Raw genomic sequence first — 25,824 nt, 5'->3', positions numbered from 1 at the left:
TTTCTATGAAATAAGCAGTTGAGATATTCTATTTCTAAATGTTAACCATATATATAAACTGCCCTTCTTGGTACTGTCACTAATATTACTGGAAACCTCTTTAACTTGTGAATTCAAGAGAACATATTCTCAAGTCACCTGCACTGTGTGCAGCAACCATCCGTAAAATACTATGTTGAGAAGCAGGGACTCACAACAGAACATTATGAGTCTGCCTCACACTAGGCTCCAAAGACCTAAATTTTGTTATCAGTATAATAAACTTCCATAACAATATAATTATACAGTACCTAATAACTGAAAACTGTGTTACTATACATGAATATTTTAAAACTTATTTTTAACTTATAAAGCAGGAATTTCAAATAGCAGTGTACTTACTAGAGTTCATACTATGTCCTTAGTCACAAAACAACTCTACCTTTCTCCTTCAGTTCTTGGGGCTTCTCCCACGTGGATTCTAGTGTTCTATTATTATAATAGTACGTCTTCCCATCTGCTGTTTTATATTCAGTCCACTCCGAAACTGCTGTTGCCCCAGCTAAGGTGGCAGGTGAGGCTGCAATGGCAACCTGGGGGTGGATCATGGGCACTATAGGAGGGGCCATTCCTGGGAGTACACCTAAAAAAGCAACACAGCGTCAGAGCCAAGGATTACAACATAATATAAAACAAAACCACAAGTGAACTCGTCCTAGTAAATAGTAAACACTTGGAACAAGGATAGTACGTAACGGGGGATATAAGTATTCACTCTACTTCCCTGGACTGTTGATTCTAATGCCTAAATTCAAATGGATACAAAACTGGATCCAAGAAATACCTTAAGAACAGTCAAAAGCTTAGGTGTCCTCTATGACAATGTCTAACTACCATGATATACTAAAAACAGAAATACATGTTTTAAGTTCTAAAATTCTAAAGAAATGATAACAGTCACTGAGTGTAATTCCTAACCCAAAATTATTTTCTACTTCTAAAATACTTAGAGGGGTCAGAATAAAAATTCTTAGTTTTAAAGTAAAACTACTATTACCAACTCCAAATGATAAATATGTGGACTATCAGATTACCCTTTTCTTAAAAAGGCAGATCTATTTTTAAGGCAAGCCTCAATTTTTGTTTTTTATAATGCTAAATAAACACTGTTAATATAAGGATGGATACAAGAATCCAAACAGAAAACAAAATCCTAGAATCTAGGTTTCAGGTAGTCTTATTTTGGTAAATTTAAAATGCAAATGTATGCTATATACAAATATCACACACACATAGTCACTTGCATGCAAGCGTAATCACATCATTTTACACATGGAAATGACATTTTATATTTAACTTAAAAACATACATCAAAAATAAAATTAAATGTTATGAATATGAGAATGAAGTTGTTTACACTTATTACATAAGTTAAGATTATATAAAGTGATCTGACCTCATTTGCTTTTGTGAACCATAGAAGCTAATACTACAGGAAATTGGGAAATTAAGTGTTGGCCAAATATGACAACTGCATTTAAACTGCTCATTAAAAGTATTTTTTTAAGCTCCACTCACTAGGGCAAAAATAAATAAATAAAAGGATAAACAACAACATTCACTACCATGCCAACTTACAGACAAAACAAACTAAGATGGTTTTAAAATTACCGGTCTTGGTGGTAGCGACTGTCTTTACATACGGGCAGCTGACTATTTGCATCATTGCTACACCTGTAAAATGGATAAGCAAGCATTGGTTGGAAAGCTGCCATTGTATGTCGGCTACCACTGGGAGTCAGGGAAATAATTTACCACTACAATTTAGAATCTATTTCCAATGAGAATGACCAAGGATGGAATAAAATAGTTTTACATTTTGTGGGAAGTAGTGCCAAATCGAGTGTTGCTATTTCTAGCTATAACACCAGTTACCTACCAGCTCTCATGTTTGAAGGAACCTCAATGTTTAAATTCAACAAAAGAAACCCCCTTTGTTACACACTAATAAATTCTTGTGTGGGACTTTTTCCCACCAGACCTCAAACCCAGCTGTGGATGCTTACATGTCAGTAAAAGGCACTGCCCTCAGCACTGTCTGTCTGACTCAGCACTGTCTGACTCAGCACTGACAAGACACTTTTGCTATGCTGATGCTCATTTGAAACCACATGCTAGGGCTGAATGGAAGGTTTACAACTATGCAAAAATAGAAAGGAAAAGACAGGGCAGTGGGGTAGGGGGAATAAGAAAAAATTAAGGCATAAAATGGGTTCAAATATTCCACTGAAGTGACAGTTAAACAAAAGCATAGATGGAAAGAGCGGTAGCATTAACTAACTAGTGTCAAATATCTGTTTAGTGCCCACCACATGGGATGGCACAGCGGAGACAGGCCAAAACTTTACACTTGACCCTCCGAGGTTCTTAGACACTGTCTGTTGTCACTTAGGCTGGCTGAAGGAGTGTGTATTAAGAACAGATATTATGTACAGTTTGAGAAGGAGGAAGACCTCATTATGATTTATTAGAATGATGATAAAAGGTGAAAACAAAAGCTGGAAACTGAGGAAATTTAAAATTGAATGTGGATTTTAAAATGTTTTAAAAATAGAAATCAGAAGAATCGTAGGGAGGTAATTTTTACTGTTTTGTACCTGGAAAAAACAACTTAAGTTTGGTACTGCAAATTTTAGAAAATGTAAAATACTGAATTAAAAATAAACTTTCCCGCTGAAGGGTGGGAAAAGAAGTCTCTACTGATTTCAGAAAGTAAAATCAAAATTAAAATTCTGCGTTTTCAAATAATTTAAATGATGTTCACACACACACACGTCCAAAAGCACCAAATTTTCAAGTGCCTTCATTTCATTACCATTTCAATAAAGAGTAACACTAAACTTCCTACTAACTTTGAACCAAAACAAAATCCCTGAGTTATAAAAGCACGCTGAGTGAAGAAAGCTGTGTGTATTGTTTTATTTCCCTAATGTTGAAACAAAGCAAAAGATAAAAAAAAATTCACTTCATAAAAGAAGTTTCAGGCTGTAAGTTTCAGTTAATATAAATACTGCCATCTACAGGATCACCAAACCTATTAAGCCACCACTTTCCATAGGATAAAACTTTCTTCCAAAGTCTAGTCTCTTAAACTATCCTCCAAAAAATTCATTATGTAACTTTAAATGAATCAAATGTCTTCATATTCAGACATAACTGCCAATGATAAAAATCAGCTGAGCCAACTTAAGTATCTACATAACTACATAACTATTAGCTTGTGTTTCTTCTCAACCTAAACAGATAAAGCTAAGGGTTTCCCTGAAGATATTACAAGCATATTATGAATACTCACACAATAACCACATATCTAAAATACTAACCTTTTTTTAAAGGGGAAGTTTTTGTCCAATTTTCCTACAAATTATGCTGTCCTCAAAATATGCTCTATTAGGAAATTAGAAAATTCCACTTAGCATATTGGATTCTGATGTCAATGACAGTAAGATTCTTAAAACTGCAAGTAAGATTTCAGTTTTAGAAGCAGATCCTCTATTCCTAATCTGTTACCACCCTCAACTCCACCTTTTAGTTCATCTAATTCTTCTGCTACTTTCCTTCAGCTTAGTCATCTCCTACTTACTCATCCTTATTATAGCAGACAATGCTATTACAAATACAATTTCAAGCTACAAAATAAGTAACACAAATATATCCTTCCAATTCACCTTAACACAAAATTGACATAAAGAGGAGGGAAAGGTAGAATCTAACTGTAAATAATGACAGACAAAAACTTGGGGAGGAGAAAATAAATGTTTTTGTCTTTTTTTCCCCCACTGAAATACCTTGTAGAACTTAGTGAAAAGGTTAATGATAAAAAAATGATTATCAAATCAGAAATGCCTCAGCACCAACAAATATTACTACTACTTTCCATAAGACACCTTCCAATGAAACCTTGGTAGCTTAGACAACCCAACTGCTACTGCTGGAGAATTCTTGAGTGTGGAGTACAGCTCTGGAGTATTAACACCTGCCTACTCTGCACAAGTCCCTGAATTCAAACCCCAGAAGTGCACAGGTGCATGCGCGCGCACACACATACACACGAACACACACACACACACACACACACGCACGCACGCACACACTCACACGCGCACACACTCACTCACTCACTCACTCACTCGGGGGATCAGTTTTCTTCCAGTTAATCTACAAAATATTAGTAGTTGCCACTTTTAAAAGTGTCTTTTATTGCCAAATTTCACAAGCATCATCTTCGTTTTGTGGTCATTACCACCTATTTCATATTAGAAGGTATGAAAATGAGGGATTTGACAAACTTCCATTTTCCACAAATCTTTGCTAATAACATGTAGCCTTTGCCTTTCCTCTGCTCTAGTAAAAGCGTATAGAACACAGTGAACATCCCTTCAGAGGACAGTAATCTTTCAAAGTATTTTTATAGCATCCTCATGCCACCTCTGTCTGCTCTCTACAAACTAAGAGCTCAGCATCTTCACACTCAAAACCTACAGCTGGCCTGGACACTGCCCTTAACTATAAAGCAGACTATCATTCCAAGGCTGGAAGACTACACAAGTGAATTCTAGGGTAGGCTGGGCTACACAGCAAGACACTTAATAATAATAATAATAACTAGTTTTTAAAAAGAAAAAGGGGTTGACAAGTGTCAAACTATTCCACACTTGTTACTTTCCTACAAAAATAAGATGCAGAGGAAAGTACTCAGATTGCCTTAAATATAACTCAAGAAAAAAATCATTAGTACCAAACAACTTGATTTTTTAAATGACTAGAGATTCTAACCTTCACATATAGGGCATTTTCTCTCTAGCACTTACCTACCACTATATCAATAATGTGTAAAAGATTTTTTAATCCAATAAAAAAACACCAGTTCTTAAATTTTTGGTTCTTGCAAACTTTTACTATGTAAATGTACTCACATCACACCTCTCCTTTTACACAGAACCCTATCCAATAAACAGCAACAGCCTTAGGAAAGTGTGAAAGTTAGAGACAGACAGAAGCCAGGGTCGTCTTCTTCATCCTTACCCCAAGCTAGCCTTGTAAAACTTATCTACGGTAACTATTTTCAACTACAACACATAAGGAATGAATCATGGATCAAGGATTAAATACACTCATTTGACAACAACAAATGCAATCAAATTAGGATGCCCATCAATACCATTATGTATTCCCTAATGGAAAACTTCTCCACCAATCTTTTAACTCATTCTCTCCTCTTCGTAATTTCCTGTACAATAATATACACAAATCTGCCCTAAGAAACTTTTAAATAATGTAGATTATACTCTACCTCATAAATGTTGTAAAGAAACCTTCTGATTTCTGTCTTATATCAATCTGTTCACACTTAAGCGACTCACATTCTTCCTAGTACAATATGATTAATAAGAGTTTGGTACCTGGATCTGGAGGGTAGATCAAATCCCTAACACTGTCACTAAACTGCGTGACACTAGACAAAAAATAATTAAACCTGTCTGCAAATCTACCTAAGATGGTTGCAAAACTTAAGACTGAATGCATATGATGTGTTAGAACGATATATAGTGTTTAACCTGTGCTCACTGTTATAGCTTGTAATTTATTAACTTCATAGTCAATATTTTTATATATATATATATAAAAAAATCACATTCAGAACATATTTACAAACAAAGAGAATTTAGTTGAGGTTATTATCCAAAATAAGTGTATTTTTAAATGTGACTAATTATAAGACATGTAAACAACAACAAAAAAGGACATTTACCAAAACTTAAGAAAAAATATCGCAGTTAGCCATGAATCTTTCAAAACCATCTCAAACAGGTGAGATTCAAGGCAATTTCAAATGCAACAGACACATGAGAACAAACTGACAATGAGAAACAGCTAGAACATCAAGTGTGATCTGAGTTTACCTGGAAGTGGGATTGGCATGCCAGGCAGGGGCACACGGAACGGAGGCACCATTACTGGTGGGAAAGCAGGTATTGCTGCTGCCGGCTGGGGTACCGAGTGAGGAACAGCAGGAGGTAACGTCTGTGGGTGCGGCTGGGGTACGGTTTGCACAGGTGTGGCTGTAGGAGCAGGAGCTGAAACACTAACTGTAGGCGTGGCAACTGAAACAGCAGAACTTGGGGTCTGGTCTTGTGTTGTGGGTGCTGATGAAAAAGAAAACAACATGCATCACTCCTCATGACCCTTCTCACTGTACTCTGCCGTCACTCACCCACTCACTCACTCAACCACCCACCCACTCACTCATTCACTCACTCACTATATTTAAGGGCCCATCATCTCATGAACTGTAAGAAATGTGTTACAAAATACATCTTCAAGAAGCTTAAAAATAGCCACATGAAATTTAAACAAAAACAAAACAACAGTAGGGCATAAAATAGAACCAAGACCTAGTCTGTTCAGATATAGGGAGGATACAGAAATTCTTACGTTGAAATATTAAACCTCAACGAGTCAAGATTTCAAAGAGGAACCCAAAGAGAAAATAAGCAAATATTGAAAGAAGCCCGAGTAAAGCAAGGGGTGGAGGAGCAGTATTCACAATCAGAAGTTCACACTCAGCTCCTAAGACATGAGGCACACATCAACAAGCCTGGAGGAAGGGTTAGCAAGGCTCTACTCTGCTGGGCAGGGAGAGGGCAGCGCTGAAGCAGAGAAACTACACGGGGTAGGAAACTACATGTCAGTGCATATCCCAGTGTACTCTCACATTATTGGCAAGATTTCGTAAATGTGAATGAAGGTGCATGAGTCAACTGGGTAAGTACATAGGAAGGAGAGAGATCCATTACAGTATTGGAACTGTCTAAGCAAGAAAGAACAGAGTGAGAAAGGATATGCACACAGCTAATGTCTGGATAGGAAAGAATGGAACAGAAACACCTCAATTATTTCAAATCTTAAAAAAACATTACAAGTGCTTCTTATAGTGTGAACAGGTAAATGTAAAATTCAGCGTAATTTGGATTCTGCTAATACATTTTTAATTATCAAAAATAAAACACTTCATCTGTAGAAGTCTTATTTAAAGTAGATAGAAATGATCAAAAAATAAAATCTATACTTCACATTTTAAAGGTTCACATTTAATAAAACATGCAATTTATTTATAATTCACCTATTTCCAAATAAAATCCACTCTAATTCACTAGCTTTTCAGAGACCTTTTTTTAAAAGAAAGTATCAAACTGTACCTATATCAGACTAAAGAGTAAAGCTGGCATATTACTAACAGTAGTCTCAATCTCTAAGCAACTTTAATTTTTAATAAAAGCACAGGGTTGAATACAAACCGTCCAACTGTACTGTCCACCTGCAAACAAAACTCTGTCTGCTCCCATCTTCTAGCTTCTAAATGAAAACCTCACTTATGCTGGGAGGATGTGATTTCATACTTGTTAATGAGGACTCACCTTGGCTAAATAGACAGCAGGGCCAAACAAGTATCTTCAGGGGCCCAGGAGTGAATTGTTGGTCTAGCATAAACCTAGCCTTAGGGTACAGTATCATATTAATATAATTTGTAACAGTGTGAAAAAGACAAAGTACAAGCAACATTTGCCCAGTCCCATACATACACCATTCAGCAACTGTAGACCACTAAACTGGCTATAGATATACTTGTTCTTCCTGATTTCCCTGGGAAGCTGACTTCATGATCAGTTTCCATAAACTTGCAAAACAAAACAAACAAAAAACAAAAAAGCTATGCTCAACTTCAAGTAAAATAAGTGGTCTGAATGTTTATTCCCATATAGCCACATATCTATATTGTAGTTCACAGAACTAAATCTTAAAATATTGTGTTCAGATTACTACAACTATGGTCCAAAGGACCAATGCCAGGAAAACGAGTTTATAGGAATATATAATTTTGGGTGGAAGATTACAACCAAGGAGATGCAAACAGTATTCACTCAACTCATTCCTACATCCCACAACAGAGTATTCTAACCTTGCTTAAGGGTAACGACTCTAAGGAAAAGGATAAAGGCAAGGAAGAGTCACGGGAGAACCTGAGAGTGATGCCAAGGTAAGCTCCTACTAGTTCCATGTGCTCAAATTACTGCTAGAGTGCTATACCATAATCCACGCTACTTAACCCAGTGTAGAATTCTAAAAAAGACCAGTGACTATTTTCAAGTGGAAAAATAAGTAAAACTAGAACCACAGTACCAGAATATTCAGGCATATTGTATAAAAAAATGGTACTGAAAGCAATGAAGAGAGCATGATTTTATTATGCTTAAAGGTCCTTTAGACAGCAGGAAAGAGAGGGGCACTGACTGATGACAGTTTTATATACAGAAATGGAGCACACATAGGGCAAATGAAATAGCTACATAGCCATGCATGTCCCTTAAAGAAGTACCTCCCTTCCCAAGCCATCAAAGAGAGACCTTAACAAGAGCCTGCACACAGTGCTGTATTGCTGCCTTTAAGGCCGTGCTCCCACCATCAGCACCACATACTCCATCAATCACTGGTAGGTTTCTGCCTTGACACTCAGCATGAAAAACTATAAGATGAAGATCACAATCCAGTTAGGCAGCACAATTTTCCTTCCATTTATACCTTACTCTTGCAAAACATCTAGTACTAAATAATATCTGTCTCCAGCTGGATTCAGAGTGCTTGCCTAAAATGCATAAGGCCCTGGGTTCATCGCCAGTCCTGGGGACAGGAGGGAGATTCACACATCTCTCTGTGTACACTCATTACACACACCTTACTTCTTCAGCTGGTTCTTCTGTCAATAAGATAAATTCAAATTTGAATCCATTGATTATATCCCTTCAGTATATATTTCTTACACTACTGATCCCCAAATTTCTGAAGCTACCAATCATTAAAGTATAAGGAAATGCAGACAGTGCAATGCATTAACAACCATCACTTCAAGATCAGTCAAAGTTGACAGAGTTCATACCACTGTCTTAAAGAGTTTGCTGTGATGGGACCACATGACCAAGGCAACTCTAAAAATGCAAACACTTAATTGGGGCTGGCTTATACTTCCAGAGGTTCAGTCCATCATCAAAGCAAGAAGCATGGAAGCATTCAGGCCTACATGGTGCTGGAGGAGTTGAGAGTTCTACATCTTGATCTGAAGGCAGCAGGAAGGGACTTTCTTTCACAGGCAGCCAGGAAAAAACTGATTCCACACAGGGTCTAACTTGAACTTATATATGAGACCTCAAAGCCCACCTCTCCACAGTGACACACTTCCTCCAACAAGGCCACACACACTCCAAAACAAGGCCACACTTCCTAGTTGTGTCATTCCTTATTGGCCATTCAAACACATGAGTCTATGGGCCATACCTATTCTAACCACCATATTCCACTTCCTGGCCCCCATAGGCTTATAGTCATAACATAATGCAGAATACATTTAGTCCAACTTCAAAAGTCCCCATAGACTATCACAGTCATCTCTTAACTGTAATACCCTATAAAATCAAAAGGCTGATAAAATCATACTTCCTATATCATGATATAGGATATACATCTCCATGTCTGATATACAACTCTTTTCAGCTTTGTTGACTACAACACAATTCTTTCCCTTGAGCTGAATGAAGCCACTCCCTGTTTGCAAATTTCCTCAGCAGGTATCCCTCAGCTCTGGCAGCTGTGGATCTTAAGGTTGCCAACTTCACAGCTTTTTGATTCAATGTCTGGGACCTATGCATGATCTTCTAGGCTCCTCCAAAGAGCTTGGGTCACTTCAGCTCTATCTTCTATGGCACACTCCAGGCTCTGGCTGACTCCACTCCACTGCTATTGCTGTTCTTGGTCATCCCATGGTACTGGCATCTCTGATATGCTGGAGTCTTCTGCAACTAGGCTTCACCAATTGCCTCTCACAGGCTCTCTTCATGGTGCCAAGCTTTAACTTCTTTGTCTGACCCTCTTCAGTCCTGGGGCCTTCAATTGCCACTGAGGCTGCACCTTCACCAATGCCTTTCCTGGTCTCTCACAGTGCTAAGCCTCAGGGATTGTTCATAACCCCTTCATATTTTAAAAACCAGTACCAACTGGGTGATTCTTACACATTACCAAGTCTGGCAGTCAGCACAAAGTCTCTCTCTGGAACATTGCTTTCCCAGATTTCTCCTCAGTGATGCTGGTCTTTTCTTAATCACCGTTAACTTCTTAGCTCCAGCTAACCAGAATCAACTGTCCCAGTAACCCTTCTATTCTTGCCTATTGAGCCAGAGCCAGCCAGTTCTGCTTGCCAGGGCAAGCCCCTTGCTCTATTACATCTTCACCAGCTTTCTATTTTCAATGATTTCTTTCACTGCCTAAGCTTGGCTGTCCTGGAACTTGCTCTGGAGACTTAACTTTGAACTCAGAGATCTGGCTGCCTGTCTCCTACGCGCTGGAATTAAAGGCATGTACCACCATGCCTGGACCTAAGCTTTTCTTTAATTCCTTTCACAAGATCTTTCTAAGTATGGCCACTATGGTATGCCCTCCATTTCTGAATAGTAATTCATTCCAGACATAGCAGAGTTGACAACCGAGAATAGCCATCACAATCCATCCTTTGTCAGTCTGACACACAGTCATATCTCCTTATATCCAAATGAAAACAATAACGAAGTCATAATAACACATAACATGATTTAACTATCCCTCATACAACTGCAAACTCAAACAAAAAGCTTAGCTGGGTGGGATCTTGCCCCAAGGTCACCACGTCATTAATTCCACTTAACGTCTTTGAACACAGGATTTAGTTCCTTTCTACTAACTGGTGCTCCTCTAACCTTTGGACCAGATTTTTTATATTTTTCCTTTCTCAGTTTGCTAATATCTGAACAAAAGGTTCTTCAATGCAATTAATATAAATCTCTTTATCTTTGCCTCAGGCAGACTCTTCAAATGAGGGCAAAATGCAGCCACATTCTTTACCAGATAGAACAAGAACCATCTCTAGGCAACATACTAAAATCATTCTCCTCTGAAACCTCTGGAGCCAGGCCTCAAAATTCCAATTCACCCTCAGTACAACTGTCTTCCATGTTCCCACGGGTATGACCCATTTAGCCCAAAGTCCCCACATCCACCTTTCTCCAAACAATCAGTCAGGCCTATCACATCAATACCCCAGTCCCTGGTACTAACTTCTGTCTCAGTTAGGGTATCATTGCTGAGAAGAGACAACAAGATCAAGGCAGCTTGTATAAAGGAAAACTTTTAACTGGGGCTGGCTTACAGGTCCACAGGTTCAGTCCATTATCATCATAACAATAAGCATGGCAGCATGCAGGCAGACACGGTGCTGGAGGACCTCAGAGTTCTACCCTCTTGATCCAAAGGCAGCAGAAGTGGGGACTGTCTTCCATAGGTAGCCAGGAGGATTTAACCTGAGCTTATATGTATGGGACCTTAAAGCCCACCTCCACAGTGACACTTCCTCCATCAAGGCCACACCTTATCTAACAAGGCCATACCTCCTAGTAGTGCCACTCTCTATGAACCAAGCATTCAAACACATGAATCTATAGGAGCCATCCCTATTCTAACCACCAATTTACAGAATAGTTGTTTAAAAAACAAAAAACTTACTTCTCCTCAGCCCTTACATCTGGTATTTATACTCTCACTTCTATTTTTTTAAAGTTCTCAGTCTTGGGACTGTGACTAGATGCTTGAAAATTCTTTCCTTTCTTAGTGTTTCTAAGCCAATACAAACAGTATTTATGTATAACGTATTCTGGGGCCCACTTTCTCTAAAAGAGGTTTACAGAAAAACTTTTAACAAAGTCTTCGGACTTCAGTATCACCCAGAGGTAGAATCTGAAGAACATAGCAGAACACCTGCCTGATTTTTAAAGCTATCCATCTCCTGGGCTTGTTCTTACTCAGTCTACTGAGCAACTCTCCTGCCTCAGAACTCCCCTAACAATCCCATAAACTACATCACTTCTCATTCTGTTCAACCCTCAATTAGAAAGCTCTATAAAATAGGACCCGGCACACACCTGTAATCCCCACAGCATTTGTCACTAGCGTTGGTCAATTAAAATAACTGTACTTCTACAGCTTAACTTTACAAACTATACTTGGGAAAATAATTTACTCATACAATGTCTCTTTTTCTCTAACTCAGAAATTTCTATATCAAAACATATTTTAAGTAACATCAAGGGTAATGCCAGAAATATCAGAGCCATTTTAGAATACTGTATTTATTTGGTTTTCACACCCCCTAAATACAAACACACACTAGGCCAGTACTTACTTGATACTGTCTGTGCAACTGAAGTAGCAGTTGTCGTGGTAGCTGTGGTGGAGGATGGGGTAGATGTCGGTGTTGACGTGGACACTGCAGGTGCTGGGCTACTGGTGGTAGGGGTGGGAGCGCCTACTGCTTGTGCTTGGACTTGTGCCTGGGCCTGAGCCTGGGCCTGGGCTTGAGCCTGGGCTTGTGCTTGCGCTTGGGCTTGGGCTTGAGCCTGGGCCTGGGCCTGAGCCTGAGCCTGGGCTTGAGCCTGAGCCTGGGCCTGGGCCTGGGCCTGAGCCTGGGCTTGTGCCTGAGCCTGGGCCTGGGCCTGGGCTTGGGCCTGAGCCTGGGCCTGGGCCTGAACCTGTGCTTGGGCTGCAAGCATAGGCGTCAGTTCTGATTGCTGAATAACCTTAACTCCATCTGGCTTGGTCCATGCAGATTCACGAGTCCGAGCATTATAGTAATAAACCTGCAGAGGAAGTCAAAAGTGATAATCACAAAATCTATTATTAAAAATGTTAGTATACTTTGTCCTAAAATGTTTTAAAGAAGCCTTAGAAAAGGTTTTAAAAATTCATAAATTTTCATAAAAATTCATAATCTATCAACAGAAGAGAAAAATCAATGTCATATTTTGTGCAGGAAGTTAACAAAGAAGGCCTGACACTACCTTTATGAGAGGATCTGGCTGGCAAAATTGGCCTCTGGCTACCATGTAAGAACTATTCCTGAGAAGATTACCACCTCTTCCAAGTGAGAATGCATACTATGCCTAAACCATGTAGACAAACAATGCCCCTCATGTTCATAGTCTGTTTTCTTTCTGGAATTATGGAATTTTAGAATATGCTGAACAGGACTATCTGACCAATCTCTAATGATAATCCCACCAAAACCATCTAGGTTCCTGTGAGTTTATTGGTAGAGAACACTTCCCGTGTATGGTTATCATCTGAAGAAATTCACCAGGCAGTTTCACTCCTTCCGAGGCCTTTAGGAAGCCACAGTCTCGGCTCCTTCGTATCTGACCTTGTGCACCTTCTCCTCTGTGTTCTGTATCCTTTCGCTGTCATCTCAGCTACAAGCTCAACTACCTGTTGATCCCTGCTAATGTTCCCAAGCCTAGAGGTGGTCTTGAGAATTTGTGGCATCATTTAAAATACAGCCCCCATGTGACTGCAACAGAGTCAGACCCTTGCCACTGCTTGAGCCAAATGATCCACAATGTCAAGCCACCAAAGCTTCACTACTTTGCCACCATAAAAACAACGAGTATGTTCTATAATTTACCTTCCCGTCTGGAGTTTTATTTTCTACCCATATCTCCTCAGTGGGAGGCAGTGCTGGAGCACCAGGAGCAGTCCCCGGAGGCATTCCTGGTGGGAACATCATACCCGGAGGAGGAGGCATAGCTCCCATGGGTGGAGGCATGAAAGGTGGTCTCTGTGAAGTCAAAAAAACAATTATTGCCAATCATACAATCATACTCTACACAAAAGTAAATAACTATAAAAGCAAACAGTTACATGTTCAAATAGATTCAACTACTGCATAAGAAAATGATTACTCTGTGATAAAATGATTAATAACCAGAATGTCAAAATACTGACAGGAGCTAATTTTAGGTTATACAATCATGGATAAACTTTATGTTCTTCATATTTCATTGCACTTTTCATGCACTAGACTACTTTAAAAGAAAATCGATGCTTTTATTTTTGTAGTGATCAGGATCAAACCCAGGGCCTTATACACGCTAGGCAAATATCCTATTCCTGACCTACATCCCAACCCCTTATGTTTTAATACTAAGTTTATCAACGATTTACAACTCATCACTAAGTACTAATAATAAACAATATTCTACAAAAACCACACAGCAAGATCCCCTCACTGTTTTTTACTTCAAGCAAAACTATAGTTTAAAAGATATTTCCCATTCTATTTTTCATGCAGTGATAACAACACTCATCATTCTAAGTGTCAGTGAATTTCACCAATACAGAAAACAATTGTCCACTTCTTCAGGCTTCATTTGTTCTGCTCTGGTCTTAGTACTGGAGACTGAACTCAGCCCTTGCACAAGTCTCTCAGTGGAAAGCTCAGAAATCAACCAAACATAGGACACCACTCTTGTGAGTCAACAGAACCTGAAAACTCCTCCACTGTCACTTGTCAGTAACTACTAACAAGATCCCATGCCAAGCTGTGTATGGTGCCCGCAAAGCTGCAGCTGCGGCTGCCTATGTCTGGTAATGTTAAGCCTAAGGAGAGACTCTTCAAGAATACGAAGAGCCACGTGTGGGGGTGCACTCCTTTAACCCCAGCACTCAGGAGGCAGAGGCAGGTGGATCTTTGTGAGTTTGAGGCCAGCCTGGTTTACAGAGCGAGTTCCAGGACAGCCAGGGTTACACAGAGAAACACTGTCTTGAAAAAAAAGAAAAGAATATACTTCAGAAGTAATGAATATTGGGACTGTCATTTTGGACAAAGATTAAAGAGATGTTTTCTATAATTTGCATGTAATATAAAAATTCAATTACCCAAAAGCACCTTAAATTAGACAAGATAGCTGAATCCCACTTTCCTCTAAGTTCTCGCTGCACCGCCCTACTGCCTGCTTTGTTGAACTTGTTTCTGTTACTTTTGCAGGCTCCTGTCATTCCAGCACTAACACAAACTCCATTTATAAAAGATCTACCATAAATGTATATAAAGTAAACTTCTAGTCACTAGATAAAAAACTGGTTCTTTCCCATCTTCAAGTAAATATAATGCCACATCCCTCACAGACAAGCTTCCACTTAAAATACAAGTTTAGCCAAGAATAGTGGTGCATGTCAGCCATCGCAGCACCCAGAGGCTAAAGCAGAACTACTTACTGCACGTTCAAGGCCACTCTGGAATACATGGTGGATTCAAGTCCAGCCTATGCTAAACAGCAATTCCCCATCAAATTAAAGGTAAAGGAAGGAAGGAAAGATGAAAGAAAAAAAGAAAGAAAGAAAGAAAGAAAGAAAGAAAGAAAGAAAGAAAGAAAGAAAGAAAGAAAGACTTCTCTGTACATCCCAAGTTTTTGCATAGAAAAATATAATAAATCTTTTTCTAATAGTAAAATATTTGGAGGAAGAAGTAAGTATTATCCAAATCTCTTTTCATTCTCCAAATTCTACCCTAGACATCATTTCTAGAAAGAATTACTGAAGAATATATATTATATATTTGCACCTACTAGATACTTTCTAACAATATAAACCATGAAAGATAAATATCCTCCACTCAGTATATTAAAATTTGAAAGTCTTTTTCCCAAACAGAAGACAGTTTCAAAAGATAATTCACAAATTATTAAAGATAAATACAAACTAGTATATTAAAGCCAAGTTTTTTGAGTAGTTTTCTGTCACCACTTAAGTTTCTGATCTGATTCCCATATTAGTAACTTAAGGAGCAACAGAAATATATGCAGATATCTCCTTAGTAAATTCAAAGAATTAAAGGTTGAATGTCTGATAAAGTATCTCACACCTACAATCTCAGATTTAAGAGCTAAGGCAGGAGGATCACAGTAAAGTCAAGTTCAGACAGAAATACAGACTGAGAACTTGTCTCAAAAAATTAAAAAACAGGAACTGAGTCAGTGGTTAAGAATGTTTGCTTGAGCCAGATGTGATGGTGCACGTCTTTAATCCCAGCACTCTGGAGGATTTCTGAGTTCGAGGCCAGCCTGGTCTACAAAGTGAGTTCCATGACAGCCAGGGCTATACAGAGAAACCCTGTCTCGAAAAACCAAAAACCAAAAAAAAAAAAAAAAAAAATGTTTGTTCTTCTTCTAGGGAACCCAAGTTTGGTTCCCAGTATCCATGCCCAGTGTTCACTACTGCTTGTTAACTCCAGCTTCAGAGGGGATCTAATGCCCTCTTCTGGCCTGCGCGCACACACACAATATATATGTGCATGTGTGTGTGTATACATATACACAATATATATGTGTGTATGTATACACACACACAACTTTAAAACATAAAACATTTAAAAACTGAAATAGATCTTTAGAGGCTAGAAAGAAGGGGATTTCCAGCACCCACACTGTGGCTTTCAACCATCTTTAACTCCAGACTTTAACTCCAGATCAAGGTATTGGGTGCTCTCTTCTGGCCTCAATGGGTATCTGGCACACCTGCTGTACAATTACATACATGGAGGCAAAATTCATACACATAAAATAAAAACAGTAAAGAAAAATCTTTAAACACAAATAAACAGAATCAGGATTTTAAGGCAAAAACCTATGCATAAAATTGATACTAATACTAACCAAGAAATGGCAACCTCTATAAATCTTTACCTGTAGGTGTGGTGGGCCCATAGGTGGAGGTATTCCTCCTGGAGGAGGCATTGGTGGCATATTAGGATCAAAAGGAGGCCGTCCAAAGGGGGGCCTGGGTGGTGGAGGAGGGCCTCTCATCATGCCGAAAGGAGGAGGTGGTCTCATGAGAGGTGGCGGGCCTCGCATCACGGCATTTGGTGGGGGAGCTGGGCCTCGGAACCTCAAGGCCTGCTGTTGAGCCATCCTGTGTGAAAGAACAGTGAATAGAGTCTCAACTTACACAAGCTGTGGTTACAAGGTCACATGGAGGGCTGTATTTTAAATGATGTCACAAATTCTCAAGACCATCTCTAGGCTTGGGAAAATATTGAATTATAGAAATTCCCAAAGGGGTCAAATGCAAACAAGAGTTGGAAAGCATTATTTTGTAACCACTTGGTAAAAATGAGGTGAGAACGGAGATGAGGGAGAATATTTAGATAATTTTAAAATACCTTCCTGCAATAGTACCTATAGTCACAAGACAGAATGAAAAAAAAAAAAAACCCACTAATCAGAAAGTGAAGCAATACCAGATTATTATAATTAATGTTGTCTATGTAAGGATAGATGATTAAGTATGACTGAGAGGGATACTCCACACAGTTCAACCAAGACTATACAGCCTCTAATAATAAATATAGGATGTGCCTGAACACTCAGAAGGCTCGACAGATAAAGGCACTTACCACCAAGCCTGGTGACCGAAGCTTTGATCCCCAGAACCCAGTCACCCGTTACTCTCTAACCATCCTATTTGTGTGGTGGTTTATACATATACATATACATATACATGTACATACACACAAACACACTTTTAAAAACTGAATGTTCTGGAGGGGTGTTATTCAGACGCACCACCCGGTCTAGTTTCTCCAACAGAGGCAGTCCTATATAAAAGGTAGCAGGACCTACTGTGCAGGGAAGAATCAACTGTTGGCTTTGATACCAAGGCTACTTCTGTAGTCACAGAAAACAGACACAAATGTATTTAGGGGGAAATGCTCCAACTTTTGGTTTGTTTGTTTTGAGACAAGGTTTCTTTGTGTAGCCTTGGCTGCCCTGGAACTAGCTCTGTAAACCAGGCTGGCCTCAAACTCAAGAGAGGTCAGCCCGACTCTGCCTCTCCTGCGAGGATTAAAGGTGTATGCCACCACTGTCAAGCTCTCTCCAAGTATCTTAACCATAAGCAGTTCAGAATTTAAAAGAGCATTCATCATACAAATAAAGCAAGTCTCCCATTTTATACAGTTTTAAAGTCTGAAATGTCTTTTGTTTGTTTGTTTTTATTTTTTTAACAGGGAGTCTCTACATAGCTCTGGCTGTCTTAGAACTCACTATGTATATAGTCTAGAATGGCCTCAAACTCACAGATACCTCCTTGCCCCCACCTCCTCTCCACTCCCTGAGCACTGGAATCAAAAGCATGAACAGCTTTTTTAGAAGACGAAAGAGGGCTCATTAAATTGCTCAGTGGTAAAGATGCTTGCTGCCCCGACTAATGACCAGTTTGATCCCTGGGATCCACACGACAGAACTCCTTAAAGTTGTCCTGACTTTCACACATGCACTGTGGCACACACACAAAAAATATTATGTAAAAATAACTTCTGATTAGAAGAGAAGATATAGTCTAGGCATTTCAAATATCATATGTCTGAAGGAGAAAGCCTTCCTTCACTGCTCTGGCCAAACGTCTTACTGTCTTCCCTCCATGGCATCTGAACAAAAAACTGTCATAGAGCATTATTTACCTTTGCCCTAAGTGATTAAAAGTGCTGAGTATGTATGTGCCAGGGGGAATATGATGCTCCTTTCACACACTGCGACTTAGTCACAGTTCTATGAGGTTATGAGGTGAACACGAGTGTCAATCCCATTTCACAGGTAAGGAACTAGGGTACACAGAAGGAACTGCTCTGTCCAAACACTCAGAGCTAGTTCAGTGGTAAAGCAAGAATTAAAATTCCAGTGTCCTGTAAGCCCCTTCAGAGAAAACTTCTGTTCACTCATTAATCTCCAGTATATTGTAAGGTCTAGGGCCCATGAAATACTCCTAAAAGGTGCTAGACAGGTGGCTCAGGGGTTAAGCGCAGTGGCTGCTCTTACTTTAAGAGTTCTTTGGGGTTTTGGTGGTGGTGGTGGTGTTTTTGGTTTTTCGAGACAGGGTTTCTCTGTGTAGCCCAGGCTGGCCTCGACCTCAGAAGTTACTTAGAGTTTTTAAAGAGTTCACTTTCCAGCACTCCTGTGGCAGCTCACCACTGTCTGTAACACCAGTTCTACAAGATCTGACACCGTCAGACACACAAGCAGGCAAAACATCAACACAAAATAAAAATAAGTAAACACTCATGGCCAGGCATAGTGATACACTTGGGAGACAAAGGCAGGCAGATCTCTGTGAGTTCTAGGCCAGCCTAGTCTACATAATGAGTTCCAAGATAGCCAGAGCTACATAGAGACCATGCCTTGAAAACCAAAACAAAAAAAATTTATATAAACCACTACATACTTTGGTGATACTGCCTGCAACAAACCTACCGCACAAGGACAAGACACAGAACCTTTAATAATTACTTCTATTATAGCTAGGCATAATGATTAATGGCAATCCTAGGAATTCAAAGAGAAGTAGGCTGGGCATAGTGGTACACACTTTAATCCCAGTACTTGGGAGGCAGAGGCAGGAGGATCTTTGTGAGTTTGAGACCAGCCCTGTCAACGTAACGGCCAAACTACATAGTGACACCAAGTAGTGGTGGCACATGCCTTTAATCCTAGCACTCAGGAGACAGAGGTAGGAGGATCTCAGTTCAAGGCCAGCCTGGTCTACAAGCAAGTTCCAGGACAGCCAGGGCTACAAAAAAACTGAAAGAGCTATATATATAGCAAGACCCTGTTTGGAGGAGGGGTATGACAGGATGATGACAGAGGCAGGAGGACCATAAGTTTGAGGTCACTCTAGGCAACCCAAGATCCTCAGCTCTAAAATAAATAAATAAATAAATAAGAAAACATGCTTATTAAACTTCAACTTGCCAAAGCCAATTAGAGCACCTACCTAGCTCTTCTGGGAAGCTAAAGTCTGTACACTACACACACAAACCACATTTCCATATTCAAAAATCTAGATTAACAATAATATTCTTATACCTATCTGAAAATAATCATCAGCAACTGGAGGGACGGTTCAACCACTAAAGTATTTACACCTGAGTCTGTTCCCAAAATGCTTACAAATGTCAAGCATGGTGGTGTGCGTAGTGCTTTGAAGGGAAAGAAGATTCCCAGCACTTGCTGGCACCAATCTAGTCTAACCCGTGAGTTTGAGGCCAATGTGAGACCCTATCGCAAAGGAGGCAGGCTGTCTTCTGGCCTCCACATTATGACAACAGGCAGGCACAGACCCACAGATGCACTTTTTCTCTGTCTCTTCCGCAGGCACACACAAACACACAAAATAATTAGTACTACAAGCTTTCCTCGTCACTCTGAGTCCTGTGCAACTTTCCTACAGTTTCCAACTCTGCTTACAATTACCCTTTATGCTCTGAAATATTTCACATCACAGCTCAATTCTGCTACCATCAAAAGAATTCCAAATTAACTAACTAAAGTGCCTGTCAGGAGAACAAGAGACCAAAACACTACTACACCAAGGATATTTAACCAACAAGCCTATGCTGGTCCGAGTAGGAGTCAAAAGCAACCACCCGCTGTTAGTGGGAAGATGTGTCTTCTGCCAGCCAGTATTACTTAAGGAATATTAGTTTGGGGGATGGGCAAATAGGGCAGGTATAGGGCAGAAGTAACATCCTGGAATACCTTCTAAGCAAGCTTAACCAGAAAAGAACATTGTTTCAGGCTTAGTTTAAAAGCACCTTGGCCTAGCTGTGCTGCACATCTTTAAGGCCAGCACTCAGGAGGCAGAAGCAGGTGGATCTTTGAATTCCAGGCTGCCTGGTCTACAGAGCAAGTTCCAGAACAGCCAAGGCTACATTCACAGAGAAACCCTGTCTTGATAAGAAGGCAGGCAGGCAGGCAGGCAGGCAGGCAGGCAGGCAGGCAGGCAGGCCTTAATATTAGATATCCTTTTGGTCAGTCTTCTTCTTCAAAAAAAATCTATATTAAATTTCTTTAAAATTTCATACTTCCTGCTTCCAACTCAAAATTTGGCCAGCATTTGGCCTCTAGAACCATTAAGCCATACCAGCTCTGTTCTTTATCAGGCTAGTTATATAATTTCCAAGTCTAAATTTCCTACCATGTAAATGAATGAAGATTTCAAATAAAAGCTATCTCAGAGTTCTGTTCAATGAGATAATCCCTGTCAATTTAAGGTAATAGCCAGTACACAGTAAATCATGCCATCATTTTCAACTATTCCTAATGCTTCATAGTGCTTTATCTATATAAGGCACTTAAGTTAATTTTCCAGATTTCTTTTTAAAATCTGCCATTAATATCCTGCTGCCATAGCCTAACTATCTTCTGATTTCAATTATATGTAGAACAAGTCCTGAGGTTATACGCTGCTTCCAACATTTCCTCACCAAAACCTGCAGTGAGGACTAAACAAACAGATAAAGCAGCTAGAACAGCAACTGACAGAAACACTTTGTAAAGTTGTTATTACCCAACTATTATCAGGCTTCATTTTACCCGGATGTTGTGGACATTTGCAGCTTCCAGTATGCCTGATCATCAAATACATCAACTTCGTATGTTGTAGCCTGTGCTCCTGGTTCCCTCTGCTTGGCATGTTCTTCCCACATCTTTATATGACTGCCTACTGTTCATTATTCAGACTCAGCCCAAATGTCATCTCAACCTGTTCCTCTGGCACCTGTCTCACAGGTCCTCTGGGCCATCACCCACTCTGAGTGTTTAAGCACTACAAATGCTATAAAGCACTCCATCACTTGCCTTTACCCAGTTCCTTTTAGTATAGTGGTCAGGAACAATATTGTTTATTAATGATCATGAACCCTGGACACTTCCTAGTTACACAGGCATTTTCTATACACAGTTCTTACACCAACCCAAAATAAGTTTAATGCCATTGTTTTGCAAAGGAAAAACAACTTATTGAGGCAGCTAATGTCTAGTAATGCCAGAGTATCATCATTCCTGTTCTCCGCAGTAAGGAAATGCAGGTCTGAAGTACCCTGTCATAGTGTCAGCAGTAAACAGAGACCTAGGAAGTAACTTCCAAAGGTACTTCCCTGGCCTCAGCAAGAGGAGATGAGTGACACTGCATCTCTGAATCTCAAAGCGCTTGCAGGGGATTTGAGATCCTATGTCCTACACTTCCAACACTTCTGAGGAAAAGAAGTCTATTTGCATGAAGAGAACTTGCCTTTTCTCAAAGCGCTTGCAGGGGATTTGAGATCCTATGTCCTACACTTCCAACACTTCTGAGGAAAAGAAGTCTATTTGCATGAAGAGAACTTGCCTTTCTTTTTTTCCCCCCAAAAGAAAGACCAGGAAATACCAATATATTTTTCTAGGAGTAATCTATCCAGATAAGCAAACTCCTTAGAGAAAAATCCTTTAGTTGAATGGGCAAAAAACTAAAGATGCTACCTACATACACACAGGAGGCAAATCATCATGGAAGCCTAGGATTTAGTCCAAACCCAACCAACAATCTCCACAGTGCTTCACGCCTGCAGGATGATTTCCTCATTTGATGGGGTCAGTATAGTTTCAAATTTGGACCAACCTCAATTAAACTGAAAAGTCTTTAGGAACAAAGGACTTCTCCCTTTATAACCAGTACCTACCCAGTAACTGTCACCGGATGCATAATGAGCAGTAAGACAATAGAATGTCCATTTCTCAATATTGGTTTCTTTACCACACATCTACTAAACATCTCATCTCTCAGATTCTATGATAGACCTCATTATGAAACACCTATGGGATGCAAATGCAAACCAAAGCTCAGTTTCTGATATCAAAACAGCCACATAAATAGCCCATTTATTATCAACTCTACAATGTGCTCAGCAAAGCCGAGACAGTCAGTCACATGTAACCAATGGCCTGAAATTTACCACCCTCCTGCCTCAGCTTCCTGAAAGTGTGCCACCATACACAGCTCCATAAGCAACTCCTAAGACCAGAAGCTAAGGGACAAAATACTTGCAGCAGGCCATCTAACTAAAGCCTCACTGGAATCAGTTTTGCAGATAATGTCTATAGAGTCTAGACTATCAGGAATAAGTCTACAAGGCTACTTACGCTAAGGTTGAAGACACTCCAAAGCTCTCTAGGACCCTGAGACTAGCTAAAGTAACCTCTTGAGATCAAAATTAACTTTCTATCGCGAATACTGGGAGACCCGGAAAATGTACTCCAGTCATTTACTACACATGTCTGGATATGAAAAGATTCAAGATTAATCTCGGAAATACGACAAAACCTTGCTCCTGCCAAAGAAGGGATTTCTGTGTGTGACTTTCTGAACCTGAAAGCCATTATTTTCTTCTAAGCAAGAGTACTCTCCATTTCCTTAGAAAATTCTCCTCCGAACTCTAGAAAACACGAGTCCTTAAAAATCAACACTGCTGTCTTCCTCTTAAACTCTGGAAGGGGCACAATTCAGAATAGGAACTGAGTATTTGAAATGGCATTCTTCCCTTTCAGGGAAATTGCACCTACATAAAATAAGTGACCTCTTTTTCTCCTCAAAGGGGGGGGAAATCGAACAAAGAGAGGGCACTTCCCGACCACTGTGATCAAACTTTAATCACGAACGGCAAAGGCACTGAGTGAGGAGGTTAAGGAAAGAAAGGTCACTGCCTCTGTGGGGCTGGGGCGTGGGTAGAACGGGACGAGGTCGCAGGCTGGGGACCCGGACAGATCGAGCCGCTTCCTGGATTCCCAACTCCAACCTTTGCTCGATCTACGGCCTCGACCCCTCCGACAAGTCCCCTCGACTCCTGGGGTGGGCGAGCGAATGGCCTGGCACCGCCTCTGGCCTGTGAAAAGCGCCTACAACTCCTCCAGAGCCGGGCGGCGAGGATCCGGGGAGGGGAGCCGTAGAGAAGCGGGGCTCCGTGGCCCCGCGAACGGTCAGGGCTGCGAATCTTGACAAAAGAAAACGGATCGGAAACGGGGGCCGGGGGGAAGCAGCGGGGCCGGGGGGAAGGTGGCGCGGGAGGCCGGGCGGCGCGAGGCCGCGGAGGGCGTGGAGGAGGCCGTGGCGGGTCGCGCAACGGAGCGGCCAGCGGGGCCCCGCCATGGCAGGCGGGCCGCGGCCTGAGGCTGAAGCGCGCCGCCCGGGGCTGCGGGCCCCGCAAAGGACCGGGATGCGCCCCACCACGCGCAGGAGGCCGCAGCCCAGCCCCAGCCCGGCTCTCATTCAAGCCGCCTTCCCTTCCCCCTTTCGCCAGCCCCACGCGGTCCGGCCCCGGCCCACCGCCGACTCCCGTTCCCTCCGTCCCCTCGGGTTTCCGAAGCCAGCCCCAGACCCTGGGGCGCCAACACGCTTCGATGTGAAGGAAGGTGGCACCCTTTACCTCAACTCCCCCGGGTTGAACCGCTCGCCTTCCCCTCCGTCCCCGCCACGCTCCGCCATTACAGACAGCCGAGTTCATCCACCCGCCGACCCGGCGTTCCCAATTGGTCGGAGGAATCGTCAATCCCACGCACATAAGGTGGGACTAGCGGAGATCTATATGTTGATTGGTGAAGCTCGCCATCAATCTTGACGTTGGGTTGGCATATGCTTTTGCTATTGGACAAAGGGCCCGCCGACTTTGAAAGCGGTATTGAGACTGTCAGTTGATTGGCCGCTTGGAGGCTTTATGGGAAATGGGACTTTGGCAAGGAGGAATAAGTGGCGCCCTCTTGCGGAAAGAAAAGCTAGGTCCTCCCAAGTTCCGCCCAGCCTAACGTAGCCACGTGTCCGCGCGCCTTCCAGGAGCCAGATGTGGAGCCATATTAGCCACTAATAGCGCAAGCCGAGACCTTGTGCATTAGGTGAACCAATCGAAATCGAAGTGGGTCACGCCTAAACCAATTACCCGGTAGCTAGGGAAAGCGGTATTTCTCATCCTTGCAATTAACAAGAGGTTAAATCACCATGCTGTATATGCTTGTTCTTAAATAATTACAAGCATACCTTCCAGCTCACCTAATCAACTGCAGGCTAAGTGTTATATAATTTACTGCATTAAAATAAGTAAATTGGAGAAGGGAAGCCTCTACAATTTACAGCTTTTCTCCTTCGGTTTGCATTTCTCCTTCAATTTAAAAATCAAGCTGTCTAAATCAACTCACCCTGATACCAGAAGTAATTATAAATATAGTAGGTCAGCCCCAGGGATTTCAGTGGCATAGTAAAAATGACCACTGTCATTACTGAACTCAAAATAATGATAAATTTTACTCAGACTTTATATATATATATATATATATATATATATATATATATACACACACACATATGTATATACACATACATATGCAATGCAGTATTCTAAACACTGGCTATTATTGAGATACACGTTAAATTACTTGCCCAATATATGAAGCTAGTAAATTCCTTAAACCCAAGGCAGTGTGACATCAAAGTTTCACTCTGGTCCAAAGTAATTCTACCAACTCAAAAACTTGTGCTCCAATAGCAATAAGTACCATTATTCATAATGCTAAAAAAGGGGATAACAGTCCTCTGCTGACAAATAGCTTTAAAATGGGTAACCATATGATGGAATATTTTTTTCAGCTTGAAACACCCACCAAAAAAAAAAAAAAAAAAAGGATGGACCTTGAAAGCAGTATACTAAACAAAAGAAACTAGACACAAAAGGCCACTGCTTATATTGCTCTATTTATATGAAATGTCCATAAGAGGCAAGTCCGGAGAAAGAGAAAGAAGATTCACAGTTAACACGAGGAAGTGAATTGGAGGAACTGAAATTCTTTTTTGATGCTGAAAATGTGGGATTAAATCATGGATATGGTTGTGCAGTTTTATAAGTCTACTAGAACTCGTCAAATCTTACACTTTAGTCAGTTGTATTGTGTGTGCATTCATATTCAATTAAAAACACCAGTCCTTGGTTGAATTGCATTAAATGTTCAAACTCAATTAAGGATAATAACAGCAGGATAAAGGCTAAGGCTTGAGCCTTGGGAGTTAGGGGAGGCAAGGATCAGA

The 25,824-nt window shown here is 40.6% G+C and overlaps 1 protein-coding gene across 3 annotated transcripts in view; it reads right to left on the bottom strand.

Moving 5' to 3' along the window:
• The window catches only part of Tcerg1 (transcription elongation regulator 1), a 61,639-nt gene extending 36,920 nt beyond the window's left edge, over window positions 1-24,719 (bottom strand). For 2 of the 3 annotated variants that reach the window (XR_002376977.3, XM_021150562.2), the window contains exons 1-7: window positions 24,179-24,719; window positions 16,632-16,857; window positions 13,574-13,726; window positions 12,299-12,752; window positions 5,943-6,185; window positions 1,651-1,713; window positions 422-622 (exon numbers count right to left, since the gene is read on the bottom strand). Coding sequence is in view for 2 of the 3 variants with exons in the window: in XM_021150562.2 (XP_021006221.1) it covers window positions 422-622; window positions 1,651-1,713; window positions 5,943-6,185; window positions 12,299-12,752; window positions 13,574-13,726; window positions 16,632-16,857; window positions 24,179-24,237 (1,399 nt within the window). In the remaining variant the exon portion in view is untranslated. The remainder of the gene's footprint in view (window positions 1-421; window positions 623-1,650; window positions 1,714-5,942; window positions 6,186-12,298; window positions 12,753-13,573; window positions 13,727-16,631; window positions 16,858-24,178) is intronic. The other variant, XM_021150563.2, reaches the window with a different exon arrangement.
• Window positions 24,720-25,824: the final 1,105 nt, after the last annotated feature.

This window comes from Mus caroli, unplaced genomic scaffold, assembly GCF_978045245.1.
Source record: "Mus caroli unplaced genomic scaffold, Mus_caroli_1 scaffold_19, whole genome shotgun sequence".
Taxonomy (NCBI): domain Eukaryota; kingdom Metazoa; phylum Chordata; class Mammalia; order Rodentia; family Muridae; genus Mus; species Mus caroli.
This window is presented reverse-complemented; position numbering and strand designations above follow the sequence as displayed.